The sequence below is a fragment of the Canariomyces notabilis genome, assembly GCF_033297395.1.
Source record: "Canariomyces notabilis strain CBS 508.74 unplaced genomic scaffold N656scaffold_4, whole genome shotgun sequence".
Taxonomy (NCBI): Eukaryota; Fungi; Ascomycota; class Sordariomycetes; order Sordariales; family Chaetomiaceae; genus Canariomyces; species Canariomyces notabilis.
In genome coordinates this window covers 771946-789845 of record NW_027041826.1, presented here as the reverse complement: position 1 = coordinate 789845, position 17900 = coordinate 771946, and the positions used below count along the sequence as shown (strand labels likewise).

Below are 17900 nucleotides of genomic sequence, written 5' to 3'. Positions count from 1 at the left end.
TCACTTTGAAAGACCGGGGGAAGGCCCGGGGGAATGCTCTGGTAGTACTACTGGTACCAGATTGTCGGAATGCGGAGGAAGGCACGGCCCGCAGCCCGGACACACCTTCCGCTTCTAGGTCTCCCTTCAGTTTCAGTGAAAGCAGGTAGTACAGGTACCTACCTAAATATCTTGTTTTGTCAATGCAGTCGGATGACAAATGCAGGAACTCCGGGCTCCTCGTTTGTGCGCACCATGATTTGCAGACGGCAAGCTCAAGACTTCTTCAGGGGGTTTCCACCTTATTGTAGTGCGGCGTGCCCTATCTGTTCGGACGGTTCCAGGTTCCTCGGTACTCCCCACGCCGACTTACAGACAGGTTGATCTTCTCAAGTGCTACTTGTCCACACCAAGGTCGCCTACATGGAGCTCAAGGTGTTCAAATTTCTGTCCCTCCTCCTTCTTGCCACCCCGTCACTGGCGGGACGCCTGGCCAAGAAGCCTCAAATGGGTAGGTATTTCAATCTCCCTGCATGTTTCGGATAGATGATGTCTAATTCATTGAAACTGACGGCGAGACCAGGTTGGAATTCGTGGAATACGTTCAAGTATGCCGTGGACGAGAAACTCATCAAATCCACGGCTATGAGGTTGGTTGATACCGGCCTAGCGAGACTCGGTTACGATTATGTGAACATCGACGATGGCTGGCAGACGTATCAGCGAGACAGCAATGGCCATCAGCAAGCCAATGCTACAAAGTTTCCTAATGGCATCAAAGCTGTGGCCGACTACGTCCACAGCCTCGGATTGAAATTGGGCATTTACAGGTATACATACCTAATTCGTGTCACTTCATTATGTCTGGAGTACGTGTACATGTAGCTGACCTCCAGCACAGCGATGCCGGCATCTATGACTGCGGCTTCTATCCGGGCAGCCATGGCTATGAAGAGCTGGACGCCAGCTTGTACGCACAATGGGATGTGGACTATCTCAAGTATGACAACTGTGGCGGTTTCCAGATGAACACTCTCTCTGCTCAAGAGAGATTTCTCCGCATGTCGTACGCCTTGAAGAACTCGGGCCGCGAAATATTCTACTCCCTCTGCGAGTGGGGTCACCAGTTCCGCTGGCTTTGGGCCGACCAGTTCAGCGAGTCCTATCGCATGTCTGGCGACATTCACAGTGCCTACCGCGCCGACAAGTCCGGTGTGTGTACAACGGCATATTGCCTAAACACGGGCTACGCCGGTGTGAGTGACTTGACCATGATCCGAAAAATGCGTGAGCTTTCTCCTTTTCAGAAACCGGGAGCTTGGGGTAGGTGTAACCAATTCCTTCTTGCAATGTTATGGCAATCTGAGGAGGTACTGACGTTGACTCTGATATAGCTGATATGGACATGCTTGAGATTGGAACCGGAACCATGACCGAATACCAGGAGCAGACGCACTTCTCCTTCTGGGCAGCGCTGAAGTCCCCCCTCATTATCGGTGCTGATATCAACAATATCAGTGATTCTTCACTGGCAATTCTGAAGAATAAAGATATCATTTCTATCAGCCAGGACGACCTCGGTCGGGCCGCGAACTACCTCCCCGAGCTGTCCGAGGAAGGCGAATACCAGATCTGGGCCGGACCTCTGAGTTCTGGAAGGTCTCGCCATGTCATTCTCGTTCAGAACTACGGATCTAAGGCTATAAACGTCACACTTCCGCTCGCATCTGTTTCAGGGCTAGAAAAACGGGCTGACCGGACAGGATTGGTGATTCGGGATGTTTGGGCGAGCGTGGATTCAGGCAAGCTTGGCGAGACGATAGAACTCAAGAATGTCGAGGTCGACCAAGTCAAGGTCCTTGTATTGAAGAAGCGATAGATAATAGTTGATTATCGTATGCCAGATACACAATACCAGTTACTTCTCCTGACCCTTCTTCTGCTAGACCAAGCTCGGGAGTCAGAGGGGGTCCCTTACGATAGTATGAACCCGCTCACACCAAGGATAGTAGAAATTGAAAGCTGATAAACTAACAAACGCCAATTCGCCAACTTGCTCATATGTGTTTACTAGATCATCCAGACCCAACTGGATGGTGATTACTTAGGTATGTCCCGCAACAACTGAAGGGACCCGAGGGACTTCATTGTGCTCGGTGTCCGCGATTCAAGTTTTCGGCGTGACGGAACGACCGGCTAGTGACCGGGCAGCATCCCGACTATCAATGCTAGCTACCTACCTAAGCAGGAAAAGTTGGGGAAAGCGGGCAAACATGGTCACGCGGATAGGATGTAAGGACACGACCGAAAGACACTACCTACCGTGTACGGTTTTCGGAGCAAAGCCCGGCTACGTAAGTAAGTAAACCCTGTGCTAGTATGGGGCAGTCAAAGCACTAAACTTGAAGTATAATAGAAACTACTATATTTACCCACTTGTATGTACTTAGTACATACATAGTCTGACTGGAAGACTGAAGAATGTCAAGCTCAGCACTCAAGTCATCCGCAACTAAGCCAACTCGTTCAACTAGACGTTCCAGTCGCCATGTCCATGTTGGTGAAAGTGAAACTGCGATCTCTCTGGGTCCTGGCCGTGTTAGTCTTGACGTGTACCGGAGCTCAATCACGATGCAACCCCATCAGGACATATCCGATTCCAGACGGAGCACCGCAAAAGGACTCGTACGAAGTCAAAGTTCGGCCGCTCAACGGTACGTGGCAGGCTGTTGGGCCGGGACGTACGAAACCCACCAGGGGAAGCGCCATGGTCCACGCGGGCTCCATGGCGTACTTTGACTTCTCGGGGACTGTCGAGGTCTCGCTGACATACAAAGTGGGATCCGTGGTCGCAGCACGAGTCCGTCCAGACTCGCTCGGCATCGTGCCCGCGGTAGAAGGCAACACAATCAGCTTCACCCTGAATAAGCCGCGATGCATCGTACCTTCCCAAGACCCACATCCCCATGGCTCCATGTGACCCTGGGGTGCTGGGCCGGGGCATCTCTCGGGACGGTGACCGAGCACTACACGTTGTGAATCCTTGGAGCAGAGATCGTTGCTTCCTGGTGCAACACCTGCGGGACTACGTACCCGCTCCATGTCTGTCCGCCCAATGGAAATGGAGGTAAAAAACCTCAGTCAATATAAGGAGTTGGCTGTCACCAAGATGGCAATGAATGGGACGCTCCACCATGTTATTTCAAGATTCTCACATCTTCACTTGAGCTCTCTACAAGGCTGCGAAGCCAGGAATAATGGAAAAGGCAACTCACGCCCGGAGAGACGACCCAATCATGGTGGCAGAGCCCGTGGCAGGACCTGCCTGGGATCATCATGACCAAGACCACGAGGTTGGTACCTACTTATACAATCCAGAAGAATCGAATATGGCGTTGAAGAGGTGGACAAGGGGCTGACTGAATGCGCAGATTGCAGCCATCATTGGCGATGCTGCCAGGCACATCGACGAGGAAACCAGTAGAAAACTCTTCTGGACCGTCAACAAACGGATCCTCGCATGCATGCTAGGAACCTACTTCTGTCAGTCTCTCGACAAGGGAACTCTTGGCTTCGCATCTATCATGAACATCCAGAACGACGCCCATCTCGTCGGACAGCAATATTCGTAGGTTGGCTCGTATTCCTCCTGTCCCCGGCTCGTTGCTGACAATGAACGCCTTGACAGCTGGCTAGGAACAATCCTTTACATGGGCGTACTGGTGGGTGAATACCCTACCAACCTCTTACTCCAGAAGCTCCCGGTCGCCAAATATCTCGCCGTCAACGTCTTCTGTTGGGAGCAGTGGTCGCCTGCTCCGCTGCTGCCACCAACTTTGCTGGCTTAATGACCTGTCGATTCTTGCTTGGGATATTCGAATCTTGTGTTCAGCCCGTCTTCATCATCATGTATGTCTTGTCTGAAAGCTTCCGCTCAAACCGCCATGCCGCATGTTACTGATTTCCTCCGGGACCAGGACTTCCATGTGGTATACAAAGCGAGAGCAAGCTGTGCTCACCTCATTGTGGTACTGTATGACGGGTGTCCAGCTCATGGCAAGTGTTCGCTCAAGCCTGTAATAGTTCACACGGATGCTAACAATTCTGTCTCAATAGGTCGGTGGCATCATTGCTTGGGGAGTATCGGACTACACGAATGCCGTCATCTTCCCATGGCAGCTTCTATTTCTCGTCCTCGGCCTAGCCACCTGCGCCTGGGCTGTCTTTCTCGGCTGGTGGCTGCCCGATTCGCCCGTCAAGGCAAAGTGCTTCACTGAGGACCGAAGCGGCTGATGATTGAGCCGTGAGCGTGTCCGTGCCAATGAGACTGGTATCCAAAACAGGACTTACAAACGTTACTAGATGCTTGAGGCTGTTACTGACCCTGTTGTCTGGTGCTACGTTATGCTCCAGCTCACCTCCACCCTCATCATTGGCGGTCTAGGTGTTTTCTCCAACCTCATTATCGCCTCGTTCGGCTTCACCTACCTCCAGACCCAGCTGCTCAATATTGCCCAAGGCGTCGTCACCATCATAGTCATGGTCGGCAGTGCCAGCTTGGCAACGTGGACAAAGCAGACGGCTTGGGTGATGCATGCTTGGACAGTGTGAGTGCTAGCAAAGATCAAAAGGCACATCTGCCGCACGGAACTGACAAGCTCGGTAGTCCCGCCATCCTTGGAACGGCCATCATCTACACCATCCCCCCAAACGAGTCTAACCGTGTGGGATTGCTCATTGCTTTCTACTGCACCCAGTTCTACCTCGCCGAAGGAAATCTCATCTTCTCCCTCATCTCCCGAAACATTGCAGGACAGACCAAGAAGTCAACAACCCTAGCCATCGCCTTTGTCGCGTGGGCCGCGAGAAATATGGCCGCCCCTCAGGTACGTCTGTCTCGGTTCCAGGTGGTGAAGGTGAAATCACAGAGTGTAGATCCGGCTACTAACAGAAGTGACATGGCGTGCGTTACTACAGATCTTCCAGCAGTCCGACGCCCCCCGATACCAGAAGGGCTTCACGGCCCACTTTTGCCTCTACGTGCTGTTCAACCTCTTCCTCGTCGTGCTCCGGCTGCTGCTCGTCCGCCGGAACCAGGCCAAGCGGTTTGCCCACGCCGGTCTTGCTGCCAACGAGACAGGCGGCGACTTGGCCGAGGAGACGGGTGACGAGAAGATTCGGCACGAGCATGCCTTTGAGGACTTGACGGATAAGGAGAATCTGGACTTCCGGTATGATGTGTAGAGAGTACTTTGACTAAGTAGACAGACGTTGGATTAGTGCCTGGGGTCTTGGTTGTAGATAGTGCGCACAGTTCTGAATAGTCCAGACTTTTTGAGATCTGTGCCAGCTGCTCACGATACGCCGGCACGTCTCCGTTGCTTACATTTGGTTAGGTACCTTGCTTGACTTCATCCTCTACCTTATACGATCGCTGCGGTTGGCCCGGAGTAGATGTCCTCCAAATAGTGGGTATGGGTCACACGATAACCCAGTAACCCTCCTGCCAATAGCTCTATCATCAAGTAGGTAAGGTACCTTAAGCTGGCCTTCTCTCATCTGATCAGCTACCTAGGTATTTAGGTACCTTTTCCACATGCTAACCACTTAAACCAGACGCACATTAAATTTGAGACAATCGACATACTACGGCGAGTAGGCGACTGGAGAGTGGAAAATATTGCATCAAGGATGTGTCTAGCGCCGGCTGCCCGCCGGACGATACTCCGAAGCCCGGTGTCGCTGATGTATCTAAGTACAGTGCGGAGAAGGAGCTTACCCCTGACCGGGATCCAGGGGCCCCTCGGCGCAAGGCGGTTGACTTACCGCAGACATGGCACTACCGGTAGCATGGGCAGATCCTAGAGAAAGCCATGAGATGTTAGTTTAAGTTTTCGGGCATCATGGAAGGTTGTACTCCGCTATCAATCCTTTATATGGTGCGTCCTCGTTTCAGTTCGTTCCCTGCTTTGGTGGTGCTTCTGTGAATGGCTGCATCGACCCACGGCTGCTAAGTGGTCGTAATTCGTGAGCATAAGACTCTGAGCCATGCCGTCCCAGCCGTCGCCATAGTCCTCGGGCTCTTCAGTGGGATTGTCTGTGGCACCGGTGGACTCAATGGACTACCCATCCTCAATGGCCCAATCCCTGTTGTGCCGAATACCCCCGGTATGAAGAGATCCATGGGCGACTTCATCCATCCAGGTCTCTGGCACACCCACGACCATCTTGAACGCATCAGACTTGGTGTCAAGAACGGTGAAGAACCGTGGGCCTCGGCTTACGCCAATTTCAGCGCCAACACTTATTCTCAAGCCAATGTGGGTGAACTCGAAGAGAGAGCATTCTTTTCGTGAGCAACATAGCCGACTGACAACCGTTCCCAGTATCAAATCCAAGGACCGAAGTCGGTAATTTGCCGTGGGTCTTGCAGCAACTTCACCTCCTTCTCCAATGATGTGCGCGCCGCGTACCAAAACGCCCTGATGTGGTACATCACGAGGGACCAAGGCCACTGGGACAAGGCCACGACCATCTTGGACGATTGGGGTGGCAATCTGACCAACATCATCGGAACGGATACCTCGCTGCTGGTCGGACTCGAAGGCGATATGTTTGCCAACGCGGCCGAGATCATGCGGTGGGAGGGCAACTGGACCGAGCGTGGAGCCAAAGCATCGGGCACGAGTGGCTTCTCCAACCAGCTGTACTGGCTGTTTGCGAAGCAATCCATAAACGTCGGACAGGCCAACTATGGCATGGTCAGTATCAAGGCCATGCTGTCGTTTGCCGTTTACCTGGACGATGTGGCCCTGGTAAGTCCAGTCTCGGCCTGTGTACCTGTAAGGCAAGGTTAGTACGGTATGCTCAACGCCGCTGACTTACCTTACCTTACCCAAAAGTACAACTACGCGTTCTACCAGTACTCAAACGACCCCTGCGCCGGCATCTATGCCAACTTCCACACTGCAACGGGGCAAAGTGCCGAAACTGGTCGCGACCAGGGACACTCCAAGGGCGGGCTCGGCTGGGCGGCAGAGGCTGCCAGAGTCATCCAGTCTCAGGGCTTCGACGTGTACGGTTACGGCGAGAACCTGCTTCTCAAGGCCTCAGAGTACATCGCCAAGTACAACCTTGGGGAAGACAATGTCCCCTACGACCGCAAGTTCTACCGCTGCGAGGCAGTTCTTGTCAACGGACCGTGACCCTGGGACAGGCCGTCTAACATCAGCAGGGGCGTTCGCCAGAGCCCGGCCGTCTTTGACGTGAGTTGTTGCACATACCTTATTCCTGGATCCATCCTTGGCTAACGTGCAGTACCCTTGAGACAGATTGTCTACTACCAGTACGTCGTGAAGCGCGGCCTGCATGCCCCCTGGACTGTCAAGATGAAGAATGCTGTCGATCAGATCGGCGGCGAGGGTAAGATACCTTACTATGTACTTAATAAGGTCCCCGCGGCTGACATACTTTGGCGGAAGTCTCTGGTGGAAGCGATCACCCGGGATGGGGTGACCTGATCTGGTCGTACCCAGGCAAGGGACGCTTCAGAAACAACGACAGCAGGACTATCTGGGGCGGTGGCAGCATTGGACCAAACGGGCTGGGGAATATAAACGCCTAGGCATGCAGATGATACGAGTGTTGTGGGTCGATCGAGTCCGTAATTCTGTAAAATCAACGGTTTCCGGAGGGTCAACCACGGTTTCCATTCCTAAGGCACCTCAGCTTAGTTTCAGCAGACTCGTAAGAATAACGTCCGACATCTAGGTATTCCAGATATCCTCTACAAAACAGTTAGAGGTGGAGAATTTTTATTGTTTCCGTGAAGCCTCTTCTTCTGACTCGTATTCTTACCGTACTAATCGGCAGGTTAGACTCCACAGTAACACAGGGCTAGGAGAAGCCGAGTGTTCAACAGATGGTCAGATGCAGATGCAGGGACCATCGGCCAGGTTTCCCAGGCAGCACGATTTCCTCGAATTGCACCATTCACTTCGTCGTACTTCGTACTAATTAGCGGCCTTTCTACATACGAAGTACGGAGTACCATTGGCCGGCTTGCGAGCATGTTTGTCATCCATAGTGCTTCTGGCGTCGCGGGGAGACCCGGTACAGTCAGACCTACACATAACGATTAGAGGCATAACGATTACCTGCCTTTGGCGGTCAATATCCTGAGCCCATCGTTATTTGTATGGGAGATTGCAAAATCCTGCCTACTACGATAATCGTTAAGATCTCTGCTGAGTAATACATACAAATCGCTATAGTCAGGGGGTTCTCGGAGCTTTGGCCTCCCCCAAACGGTTAGCTAAGCAGCCTTGGGGCAGCACTGAACCTGCGATTTTAGTGGTCGGATTGAGATTCCCCACAAATTGCTATCTTGGGCAGGAAGAAGGTCAACTCCGGATGACGATAACCTGGAATCAACGGTCAAATTTCTATAACCGACCCAATCGTTATGTGCAGGTTAGCCTGTATACCGTACATACTGTACCTAGTATTCCCGATCGCGATCGGCGTGCTGAGGTAATTTATACCCTTCCCGGAAACATTTCGATGTGGCTTCCCAGTTGCTGTCCGCTGTGGTCGCGGGAGCGGAAAGAGAAGGAAAGCGGACTGAGTGCGCGGTGTCCCGAAATGCTACGAGATGCTACGCTAGGTTAACGTTGCTCCCAGGAAAGGACGGCCTTATTATGCAGTCAGACCAGCCCGGACATGATGGCTTCATGTCGTGCACCATACACGAGGTGCCTAATGTGGTCCCAGTGGTCCCAGTGGTCCCAGCAGAATGTTCGTGGCGCAGCCGCGCCCTTGCTGTTGATCGAGAGATGGAGCGGGCATCTCCATCAGGGGAAAAAACGCATTCGCGCCGCCATGTGGCTTCTTCGTTCCCGTGGTTACCCACTGCCTGTGGCATCAGGTAATCAGCCCTATGAGCGGAGTCGGCGAATCAGAGTCAGCCCGTGCCGAGCACACAATCCACGCAATTTCCCCCGCAGCGAGTGTCGGGCGGTGCAAATGCTGCCGTCAAACTCGGCGTCGCGGTCGCCGCCGAACCCGCAGGCGATTGATTGGTTTCCTGGACACTGACCGCATTGATCCCACACCGCCGGTAGCTCAAAGAGATTTTTCGCATTCGATAATCTCATCCGCAAGGGGGCGGTGCGGTTATTCGATCAATATGCCATGCATACCTACACTAATCACCACGAATGTCATGATGCGGAATGCAGTCTGCCCAAGGTAATTAACATTAACGTTACCTACCTAGTTACCAGCATCGAAATGGACGCGGGAATCCGGACGATTGCCCTTGGGTGTCCAGCAGATCCGTACCGCTGTCGCGTGCCAATGTGCGAAAACGACACCCAGCAAGGCATTGCTGCAATGAGATGATGTGTCCGTGACGCACCTCGCCGAAGACTCTTGACAAGTTGCTTGCGACGCTTGGTGCCCAAACGAGCTGATGAGCCAGATAAACTGCGCGCATTGGCAAGAGTAAAATTGCGCTTACCGCAACAAAATGACATATTTTCCAACCAATGCGGGAAATTAGAAATCAAGGGATGCATCAAGGACTGACACAATAGTAATCAGGGAGATGAGGACATTTCATCAATTGATGGTTGCAGGGCTGTTGCTTAGATAACCCTCCATGCGGACGGAAGCCCACAGAAGACGAAAGCGTGATATGGAGACTACTAGTACCGCTCCATGCCGCGACCATTTGGCCGGATACATATCTTCTACAGTTCGCTAGGGAATTTGTTGCTTAAAAATCCGGGCTGGAAGTCGGAGATTCCACGTCCTAAGGACCGAGCGGGTCCAAATCACTTTGCGTAGGACCGTAGGTACGTGTACTTTCGTAGTGTAGAGTCATTCGGAGAGTTCCCCGAGTCCAACCAATCAATCCGCCGACCGTGCTCATTTGTTAGCAACGGTGTTAGGCGAGAGAGCATAACTCCGCTCGGCTCAGAGGCTCAGGTACGGAGGACTGGCGACGTTGGCCGAAACAGGCTCGTAAATTTCGTGCCAACAATCAATCAGCAACGCAACAAGAGATGGCAGGCGTCGCACCAAAAATGATTCGACATGCGTTGCGTCAGGTAGATTTGGCATGGCAGCCATGGCTCGCAGAGGCGGCCTTGAACGGGCGATGGATGCGGTCGAATGCCTGGTAACAAGGCGGAAAAGTCTCCATGGTGCCTCACCGCCGCCGCGTCTCGAGTCCCGTCTGTTTTCGCAGTGAGAGGGGCGGCGCAGGGCGCGGTCAAAGACCTCGTTTCTCTAACCTGCAAGGGTAATTATGCAGAGGCCTAAGGGCGGGCCGGGGGTGGAGATCGGACTCTCGGTTTTTGTCAGCTGCTGCGGATGATACAGCAACCTTGTACTGGTGACCCGCGGTGTCTTGGACGGAGCCGAGAACGCCAACAAGACGGTCAAGGGATCAGTCCTAGTTACAAAAGGACTTGGGGCCGCCCTCTCCCGGGCATAAGCCATCCTTTTCGTCCTCGACCAGAATCAACCACCACTCGACCTTGTCTCCGCCAGTCTGGAGTTTTTCATCTTACACACAAATGCTATTTCCCTCTTGGTAACAAGAAGGAACTGTGGTCTTGCGCTGGGAACTGTAGCAGATTCTCACCCAAGCTCCCAACCCCGGTTTGATTTGGCCTACAGATCGCAAACCGCACCCCACTCCGTGTTGCATCCACACCCTCTGAGCCAGCCCAACCGGACTTTTCCGCGATCGGAATCGGTGCCTTGACTCACAGGCGCAAAAAGAAATTGTCAAAGCAAAAGGCAGCAAATATTTGGAAGCCTGCTGTCATCCGCCTCGCAAAAATGTCTTCTCCTCTCCCCATCACAACAACAAGAAGAACACAACAGCCGAGGCCATTGAGCTCCTCGCCGGCACCCTCCCCAGCTTCCGCTTCACCCTACGGGCTTAGACCAACCCGGAAGATGTCAATCGCGCAAACCTACTTCCTTGCACACAAGGCCCGGGCCAAGCTCTCCTCGGAGGCTTCCCGGCCCGACCATAACCTCCGCCTCCTGGTCGGGCACGCCAACCTGCTTGACTCGCTGATGCTGGAGCTCGCCGACGCCGAGAGGGAACAAGAATCATGGTTCAACCAATCGGTCCGCGGCGCTTCGCCCGCGACCGAGGAGCGGCACATCCAGTGGGCCGACACAATCGTCGAGGAGCCCGAGCAAGATTGGCAGGCCGAGGACGCCGAGTCCGACTCTGACGACTCGGATTCAGAAATGGACTTTGACGAGGAGGACGAGGACCTCGACATGGCCGATGCCGTTCCCTTGAGGAGGATACCTTCACATGGCCTGCTGCCTCCAACAGCGACCACAACCAAGGTTTACGGCTACGACGATGACTACGATATGGACGATGAGGAGGACTACGAGCACCTTGCGTTACAACGAAGCCCGTCGCACTCGGCGTCGGTGCTTGACTCGCCGCCCGAGCTGGAAGACGATTCGGATGGCTCTACAGAAGACGAGCCGATGCCCCCATCACCGCCTACAACACTCCTGCCGGCATTTGAGGAGAAGCAGATGGGGAGCAGTGCAACAAAAACAGCCACAGCAGACTTGGAAGACAAGACAGCCTTCTATGAAGAGGGATTCTACCTCCCACCACGAAATCCGGCAAGACTGCTTCCCGGGATATCAGTCTTCTAGAAGGGGCTTATCTCGACTGTTTTTGTTTCGCGATACTGCTCTTCCTTCTGCATGGGCGGCGTTTTCTGCTTTGAATGATACCAAGCGATTTGGCACTCTGGCAGCGAAAAAAAGTTTATCTTTTCCTTGGGTTGTATACGAAATATTCGGTGTCATTGCCCGGCTATCTATTCTACACATTTCCTTTTCCGTCACCGCTCAATACTGGAATATGATATCGCGGAGCGATACTCTAGAGGGAACTGGCCCTGGACCATGGGAGGAATGTAACAATTGGTCTTGTATCATGATACAATTTACCCAGCAAAGCTCCTTCGCTCCCTCGCACACACAGATGTGCGCAAGGTTGAGTGAGCAGCAGCTAGGGTGAGGGGGAAACTGAGGTAGCTAGTACCTTCCAAACAGGAAATGGAAATAACAAACATTGTTATCAACATAATCTTGCCATCCATCGTTGCTGATTCCTGGCTGATACTCCAGAGTCTCAATTGACATCATATGTCTTGCCTCGCTCGTTCGTGATGCCAATCACCCGAGACGGCCGAGGATCGGAAGGCGGGAGCTCGAAGGCTTGGCAAAATGGTGCAAGGAGATCGGTTCCGAGTGAGCGGTATGATTCACACACCAAAATCTGAGGACACCCACCCCGGGGTGCGAATATCAAGTTTAGGTACCTCTTTGGACCCAAAGACCTTTTCCTTCTCGCTCTGGTTTTCTTACTGTACCTGGCGACCAGGACAACGATATTGTGGGGGAAAGAAAGGAGTTCTCTTTCGTCCGTACGGCTGCCAGACTGACTACATAGATTGACCAAAGGAATGGCTTTGGCCGTAGAGGTTCCTTGTCGATTTGGTTCGCTCGCATCGCTTTCGCTTATTACGTGGATGACGGCGCGAAAGGGATCCCACGGGATTTTCGAAAGAACAGTCCACGTACTCATTTTCCCTTACGGACAGAGCGGCAGGGGGGAGGTGTTGTTGAGATTGCGACAGCATGTGTGTGTGTGTTGTGTGGCTGGCGCAGCATGACTTACTTTGAGTGTCTTGCCTTGGCTTGAATTGTCACTTTACGATGCCGCGTGCACGCCATGGTTCATCATCAGTAATTTCCCTTCATATTCTGGTGTTTATGTGGGGGAAGGGAAGGGGCCGTTTCTCTTTGCGGCGTCGGGGCCTCGATTGCGGCGGAGCTGGTTTGAGAGAAGAGGTCGAGGGCCGTTTCAACTCTTTTTTTTAACTTGTTGCACTCGGCAGTGGGCCAAGACTGAGTTGGCCATTTGTTGTTTCTTGTTGGGTGCAATCGCACATACATTCCTTGGAGACTTTTGATTCTCAGGCAGAAGGTAAGGTAGGCACAATAGGTACTGTACTGTTGGGTTCCGGCTTTGCATGAAATCGCTTTGTTGGCAGTCGAGCGGATCGTTGTTCTCACCGCAACCTAACACGATGACTGCGCAACTGCGTCCTGAGTGTCATGCCTGCATGAGAATTGCAGTGAGAAAATACTGGGGCCTAAATTTCTCTGGAGCGATTTGCTGGACGCCTTGGCATCTTCACTCTCACCCGCTTCTGGGCACTTGTCTGATGCAACTTCAGATGCTGCCTAAGGTGGCTGAGATATCGTTGCACGTCTTGACGAATGTCAGTGCAGGGGCCGTCAGCAACAGCCAACAACGCCTTGGTCCCAGATATCTGGAAATTGCAGTCAATGCCCATATCGGGAAATGGGGATAAGTTACACGTAATCCGCTGACGGAACTAAGTTACATCCTTCGATACTAGTATCGAGCCTGGCGATGCTGGGCCGGCACGATTTTGTAAGTTGAGGGGCAGCAGCAATAGCCTTAGATTTGCTGTAAATCATCCTACCGCTTGTTTCGAAACCACTGCAGACCGCCTCAGCCAAAATCGTGGCCATGCCTTAGATGTTCGGTAAAACGAGGCGATGCGGAGTTCGCGGCCTGGGTACTTCATGATATGGGAGCTACTCGCAGGTGTGCAATAGCATTACATGGATCACTGATCAGCAACACTCCTCGCAGCCTAACAAGTGCAGATGCCAGCAAATCCGTCTTCCACCAAGATTCATCAATTTGCTTGTGCGGGATTGACTTGTTGAAGAGCCAGTACGGGACTCAGAGAGAGCTCAATGACCTCCCACGTGGTACACGTCTTGGCCAACTGGGAGCTCGGCACTGGGGCCGGGAGGGTAGCACCGCCGGCACAAGCCCCCTTCCCCGGAGTTTCGTGTGCATCACCGGGACGCGGATACTGAGTTTTGGGTGAGACAGCAGGGCCGTCAGTTGACCGCCATCAGAGTATTCGTTATCTCGCTTTGTCTGAGAAGCAGATAAGGAAAACGAGGGTTAGAACATGAGCGCAGTATTCGTAGTATAGTAGGATAATCGTCAGTAAACCAAGCGTGGCCCGGTGCTCAGTGTCTCAGAGACCTGTGTCCCCCAAATCCCTGTTGGATGCGAAGTCTTCTCTGCGCGGCGTGTCATCGGCAGCGCTCCTCCAAGGAGGGAAACGGCCGGTATCTTCGGGCCCACCCAACCTGGTTTTCAAAGGTTCCCACCCAGTGTGGCTGTTAGTGCAGGCAAATTTTTGCACCCAAAAATCGGCCTCTGGACTACCCCTCTTAACAGATCGAGGCAGTGGTACATAGTGTACATACATACAACCACAACCGCATCCCTGAGGTGTCTACATCCAGGTGACTCTTGTCTGATTAATCCAGCCGGATTTTTCCTCAAGCACGGTCACGCTGATCGATGAGTTGCAAATTGGCGCACCCAAGTTTTTCTAACATCGGGTAGGCAAGTGGAAGTGCTAATGGCTCTTTGGTCTGAGTCAACTGACAAGGCGAGCCGGCCTCCGCCGGGTTGCGGAACTGTTCGGAGCAAAGGACCACGCAGTTTGTCTGCCATGTACCTTAGCTGGACCTCCCGGAGTTAGCGGGTGGAAAGTACTTTGGAGAATAGATAGGAACGATGATAATGGACTGGCATACCCAAGTTTTTTTGGCTATACACACTACTGATAGATGATAATGGTCACCTACCTAGCGGATCGCGGGTTGACATGGCCCCGTCGAAGCTCAGATGCCTCGCCTTCCGACTATAGGAAGAGGACTGCGAAATCAATATGTACCCCGTATCCGTAGGTATGTCGGGGTTGTGGTTAGAGCCGATATGAAAGAAGCTTTGCGCTAGTTAACTCCGTAGCGTAGTCGTACTGATGAAAGCTGGCCGCACAGATCATCTCGGCCCTACAAAGAACCGCTTTTTCCGATCGGCAAGACTGTTGCTGCCGAGACGGACTGATCGGAATGCAGCATCGACGTCACGGAGCACGAAATACGCAAATTCATCCCGGCATACGCGGCCGAAAGCAATCTTCCACCCAGCTCAAGCCAGGTCCAGGTCTCTTCAGATTGCGTACCGTCTCAATTCAATGCAGCCGGCACGGAGGCTTTTCAGACCGAGCGTATTCGTCTGCCGGAGGTGCTGTTTTACACAGCAGGGACCTCGGGCCCAAGCAGCTCAGCAGCAGCACCACACCCGCCGCGCCTTCTCCGGCTCCGTGACCCGCCATGCCGCTCCCACGGCGCCGTCCCGGTCCGGCCTCGCATCGCTCACGTCGCGCAAGCTAATTTCCATCTCGGGCCCGGATGCAGCAAAATATCTGCAGGGCGTGATCACGGCCAACGTCTTCACCAGCGGCTCCGACCAGCACGTGCGCACCGATGCGGGCTTCTACGCCGCCTTCCTGACCGCCCAGGGCCGCATCCTGCACGACGTCTTTGTCTACCCGGATGTTCGGAAGGACCCCCGCAGTAGCTTCCTCATCGAAGTGGACGCTTCCGAGGCGGAGCGCTTGCAGAAGCACATCAAGCGCTACAAGCTGCGCGCCAAGTTTGACGTGCGCGTGCTGGACGAGGCCGAGGGTAGCGTATGGCACGCATGGGACGATGACGCCAGCAACAGCAATACCCTCACCGCCACTACCACCACCAGCAACAGCAACAGCACCCACAACCCGGCCGTAATCATCATGCAAGACACCCGCGCTCCGGGCCTGGGCCATCGCATCATCAACCTGTCCCCCTCACAGAATCCCTCCCCAGATCTGCCTGGCCTTTCTCTCCTCCCCCCCCAAGTCCCCGAAGAAAGCTACCTCCTCCGACGCTACCTCTTTGGCGTGCCCGAGGGCCAAGCCGAGCTGCTCCGCGAGCAGGCGCTGCCACACGAGAGCAACGTCGACGTGATGGGCGGCGTCGACTTCCGCAAGGGGTGCTACGTCGGCCAGGAGCTGACCATCCGGACCGAGCACCGCGGCGTGGTGCGCAAGCGCGTCCTGCCCTGTCTTTTGTACGGCGGCGACGGCGACGGCGGGCCGCCCGACCGGTTGGAGTACCGCCCCGCCCCCGCCACGGGCAACAACAACGAGGTGACGGCCGAGATGGTACCCTGCGAGGCGAGCATCGGGCGGGTGGGGAAAAAGGGGCGGAGTGCTGGCAAGTGGTTGAAGGGCGTCGGGAATTTGGGGCTAGCGCTGTGTAGGTTGGAGATTATGACTGATCTTGTGCTGCCTGGGGAGCCGGGAGGAACGGGCTTTGATGCCGGCGATGAGTTTGTCGTAGCGCTAGGGGATGGAGAAGGGGAAGGGAAGCGGCGGGAGGTTAAGGTGAAGGCGTTTGTGCCTGACTGGTTGAGGGCAAGGTTGAGAGACAAGGAGGGCTCTCATTGAGCGACGCGCTTTCCAGGCCCAACTTGCCGTTGACCCCCGTGAAGTGCGACTTGTGCTGCGTGTACAAATATTTTGCGTAATACACCGTCGGGACTTCATGCCTATTCTCTGAGATGCGATAGGCATCTTCATGATGACAATTCGGGGACTGACTGAGAAGCCTAACTCATTGTGTGTCCAACTATTTATCTTGTATGCATCTTGGCCGGGAAACTGATCCTCTATTGCCGTCCCCCCTTAGATGCCATAATGACTACTGTGTAATGAAGCTGGCTTCTCAGGGTCGCAATATCATATAATGGATTGAATTCACTTGAGGTTGTCTGCTGGACGATCTACTGGACGATTCTATTAGTAGGGTATCATAGGTCTATCTGGCATGCACAACACAATCATGCTCCTGCTGTCGCAGCTTCTCCCGGTGCTTTTCTCCTCTTCTCCTCGTCTTTCTTCGCCTGGGCAGCGCGAAGTCTTGCCAAAGTAGACGCAAAACCGGCAGCCTTGGGGGGATTGTCTGCAGATTGTGCGGGCGTGGAGATCTTGTCTTCGTCAGCCTGAAGTCCTGTGGCAGTGGGAGGTGGTGGAGGATTGTTGGAGGTCTCCCTTTCTGGGGACGGGGCCGCCGGCGGCGTCCCAGCCTTCTTTGACTTCTTCTCTGCCTTGCGCTGTTCCTTCTCGGCCCTACGCTGCTGCTTCTCCTTGAGACGTTTCTCAAGCTCAGCAATGCGTTCATCGTAGTCCTCACTGGTCTGCGTAGATGTAATCTGGCCGTTTTGACCTTCCCCAACCTTTTTTGGTTCACCTCCTGATGTCACGGCGGCCTCCTTCTCCCTCGCGAGCCTTTCCCGCTTCTCAGCCTCCTCTCTCAGCCGCCTCATCTCTTCCAGCTTGGCCCTTCCCCTCGCGGCCATGGCAGCACGCTCCGGGTCAGGGGTCTGCGTGCTCATAGTCTTGGCGCGCTTGGCCATCTCTTCCCTCCGCTCTAGGTCTTCGACTAGCTGCCGCCTCTTGAGGGACATCTGCTCCAACTCCATCTTCTTTCGTAGAGCGGCGCGCATGCCATTGTCGTAGGCCTCGCGGGCTGCCGGGGTGAGAAGCACATCGCGTGCGCGCTCCAGACGCTCGTAAAGAGCCGGGTCGTAGGCGTCACCGGCCTTGTCAGGGTGCGCTGTGAGCGCCTTGCGCCGGAATGCTCTGCGGATGTCGGCTTCCGACGCTGTGGCATCGGTCGCGAGGAGCGCAAACAAGTCGTCGCCGCGACTTGCGGCGTCGCGGGCGTATTCGACAAGGTCTTGTTCAGGCATATCTTGTGTTTCTTTTTTGTTTTGTTGTGTTTGATGAAAGTTGGGAGATGGTTAACTCGCGAGAAAACGCTCAGTGAGCCGTGAATTGATATCGGGAGCCCCACTTCTGAGAGGGGCGTATCCGGCACCACTAACAGGATGCGCCGGAGTAAGCTACAGT

At 54.0% G+C, this 17900-nt stretch overlaps 6 protein-coding genes across 6 annotated transcripts; 5 read left to right on the top strand and 1 right to left on the bottom strand.

Moving 5' to 3' along the window:
- Positions 1–161: 161 nt before the first annotated feature.
- N656DRAFT_748078 (glycoside hydrolase family 27 protein) lies at positions 162–1885 on the top strand. Its single transcript, XM_064812949.1, has 4 exons — positions 162–490; positions 563–809; positions 881–1302; positions 1374–1885. The coding sequence occupies exons 1-4, from the start codon at positions 403–405 to the stop codon at positions 1856–1858; spliced, it is 1242 nt and encodes a 413-aa protein (XP_064672758.1). The 5' UTR covers positions 162–402; the 3' UTR covers positions 1859–1885.
- A 1430-nt stretch (positions 1886–3315) lies between these two features.
- Positions 3316–5223, top strand: N656DRAFT_787736 (MFS general substrate transporter; the record flags this gene model as incomplete). Its single annotated transcript, XM_064816634.1, has 9 exons — positions 3316–3336; positions 3411–3607; positions 3668–3705; positions 3786–3888; positions 3957–4035; positions 4096–4233; positions 4342–4586; positions 4646–4865; positions 4957–5223. The coding sequence occupies 9 exons, from the start codon at positions 3316–3318 to the stop codon at positions 5221–5223; spliced, it is 1308 nt and encodes a 435-aa protein (XP_064672757.1).
- Positions 5224–6161: 938 nt separating this feature from the next.
- Positions 6162–7603, top strand: N656DRAFT_795873 (chondroitin AC/alginate lyase; the record flags this gene model as incomplete). The annotated part of the gene is made up of 6 exons (XM_064817468.1): positions 6162–6299; positions 6366–6794; positions 6882–7180; positions 7214–7244; positions 7311–7401; positions 7461–7603. The coding sequence occupies 6 exons, from the start codon at positions 6162–6164 to the stop codon at positions 7601–7603; spliced, it is 1131 nt and encodes a 376-aa protein (XP_064672756.1).
- A 3227-nt stretch (positions 7604–10830) lies between these two features.
- N656DRAFT_787734 (uncharacterized protein) lies at positions 10831–11685 on the top strand (the record flags this gene model as incomplete). The annotated part of the gene is made up of 1 exon (XM_064816633.1): positions 10831–11685. One exon carries the CDS (start codon positions 10831–10833, stop codon positions 11683–11685), a length of 855 nt encoding a protein of 284 aa, XP_064672755.1.
- Positions 11686–14597: 2912 nt separating this feature from the next.
- On the top strand, positions 14598–16716 carry N656DRAFT_486401 (Aminomethyltransferase folate-binding domain-containing protein). Its single transcript, XM_064809817.1, has 2 exons — positions 14598–14850; positions 14944–16716. The coding sequence occupies exons 1-2, from the start codon at positions 14832–14834 to the stop codon at positions 16434–16436; spliced, it is 1512 nt and encodes a 503-aa protein (XP_064672754.1). The 5' UTR covers positions 14598–14831; the 3' UTR covers positions 16437–16716.
- N656DRAFT_486286 (uncharacterized protein) lies at positions 16717–17824 on the bottom strand. The gene has a single exon (XM_064809816.1). It carries the CDS (start codon positions 17738–17740, stop codon positions 16829–16831), a length of 912 nt encoding a protein of 303 aa, XP_064672753.1. The 5' UTR covers positions 17741–17824; the 3' UTR covers positions 16717–16828.
- Positions 17825–17900: the final 76 nt, after the last annotated feature.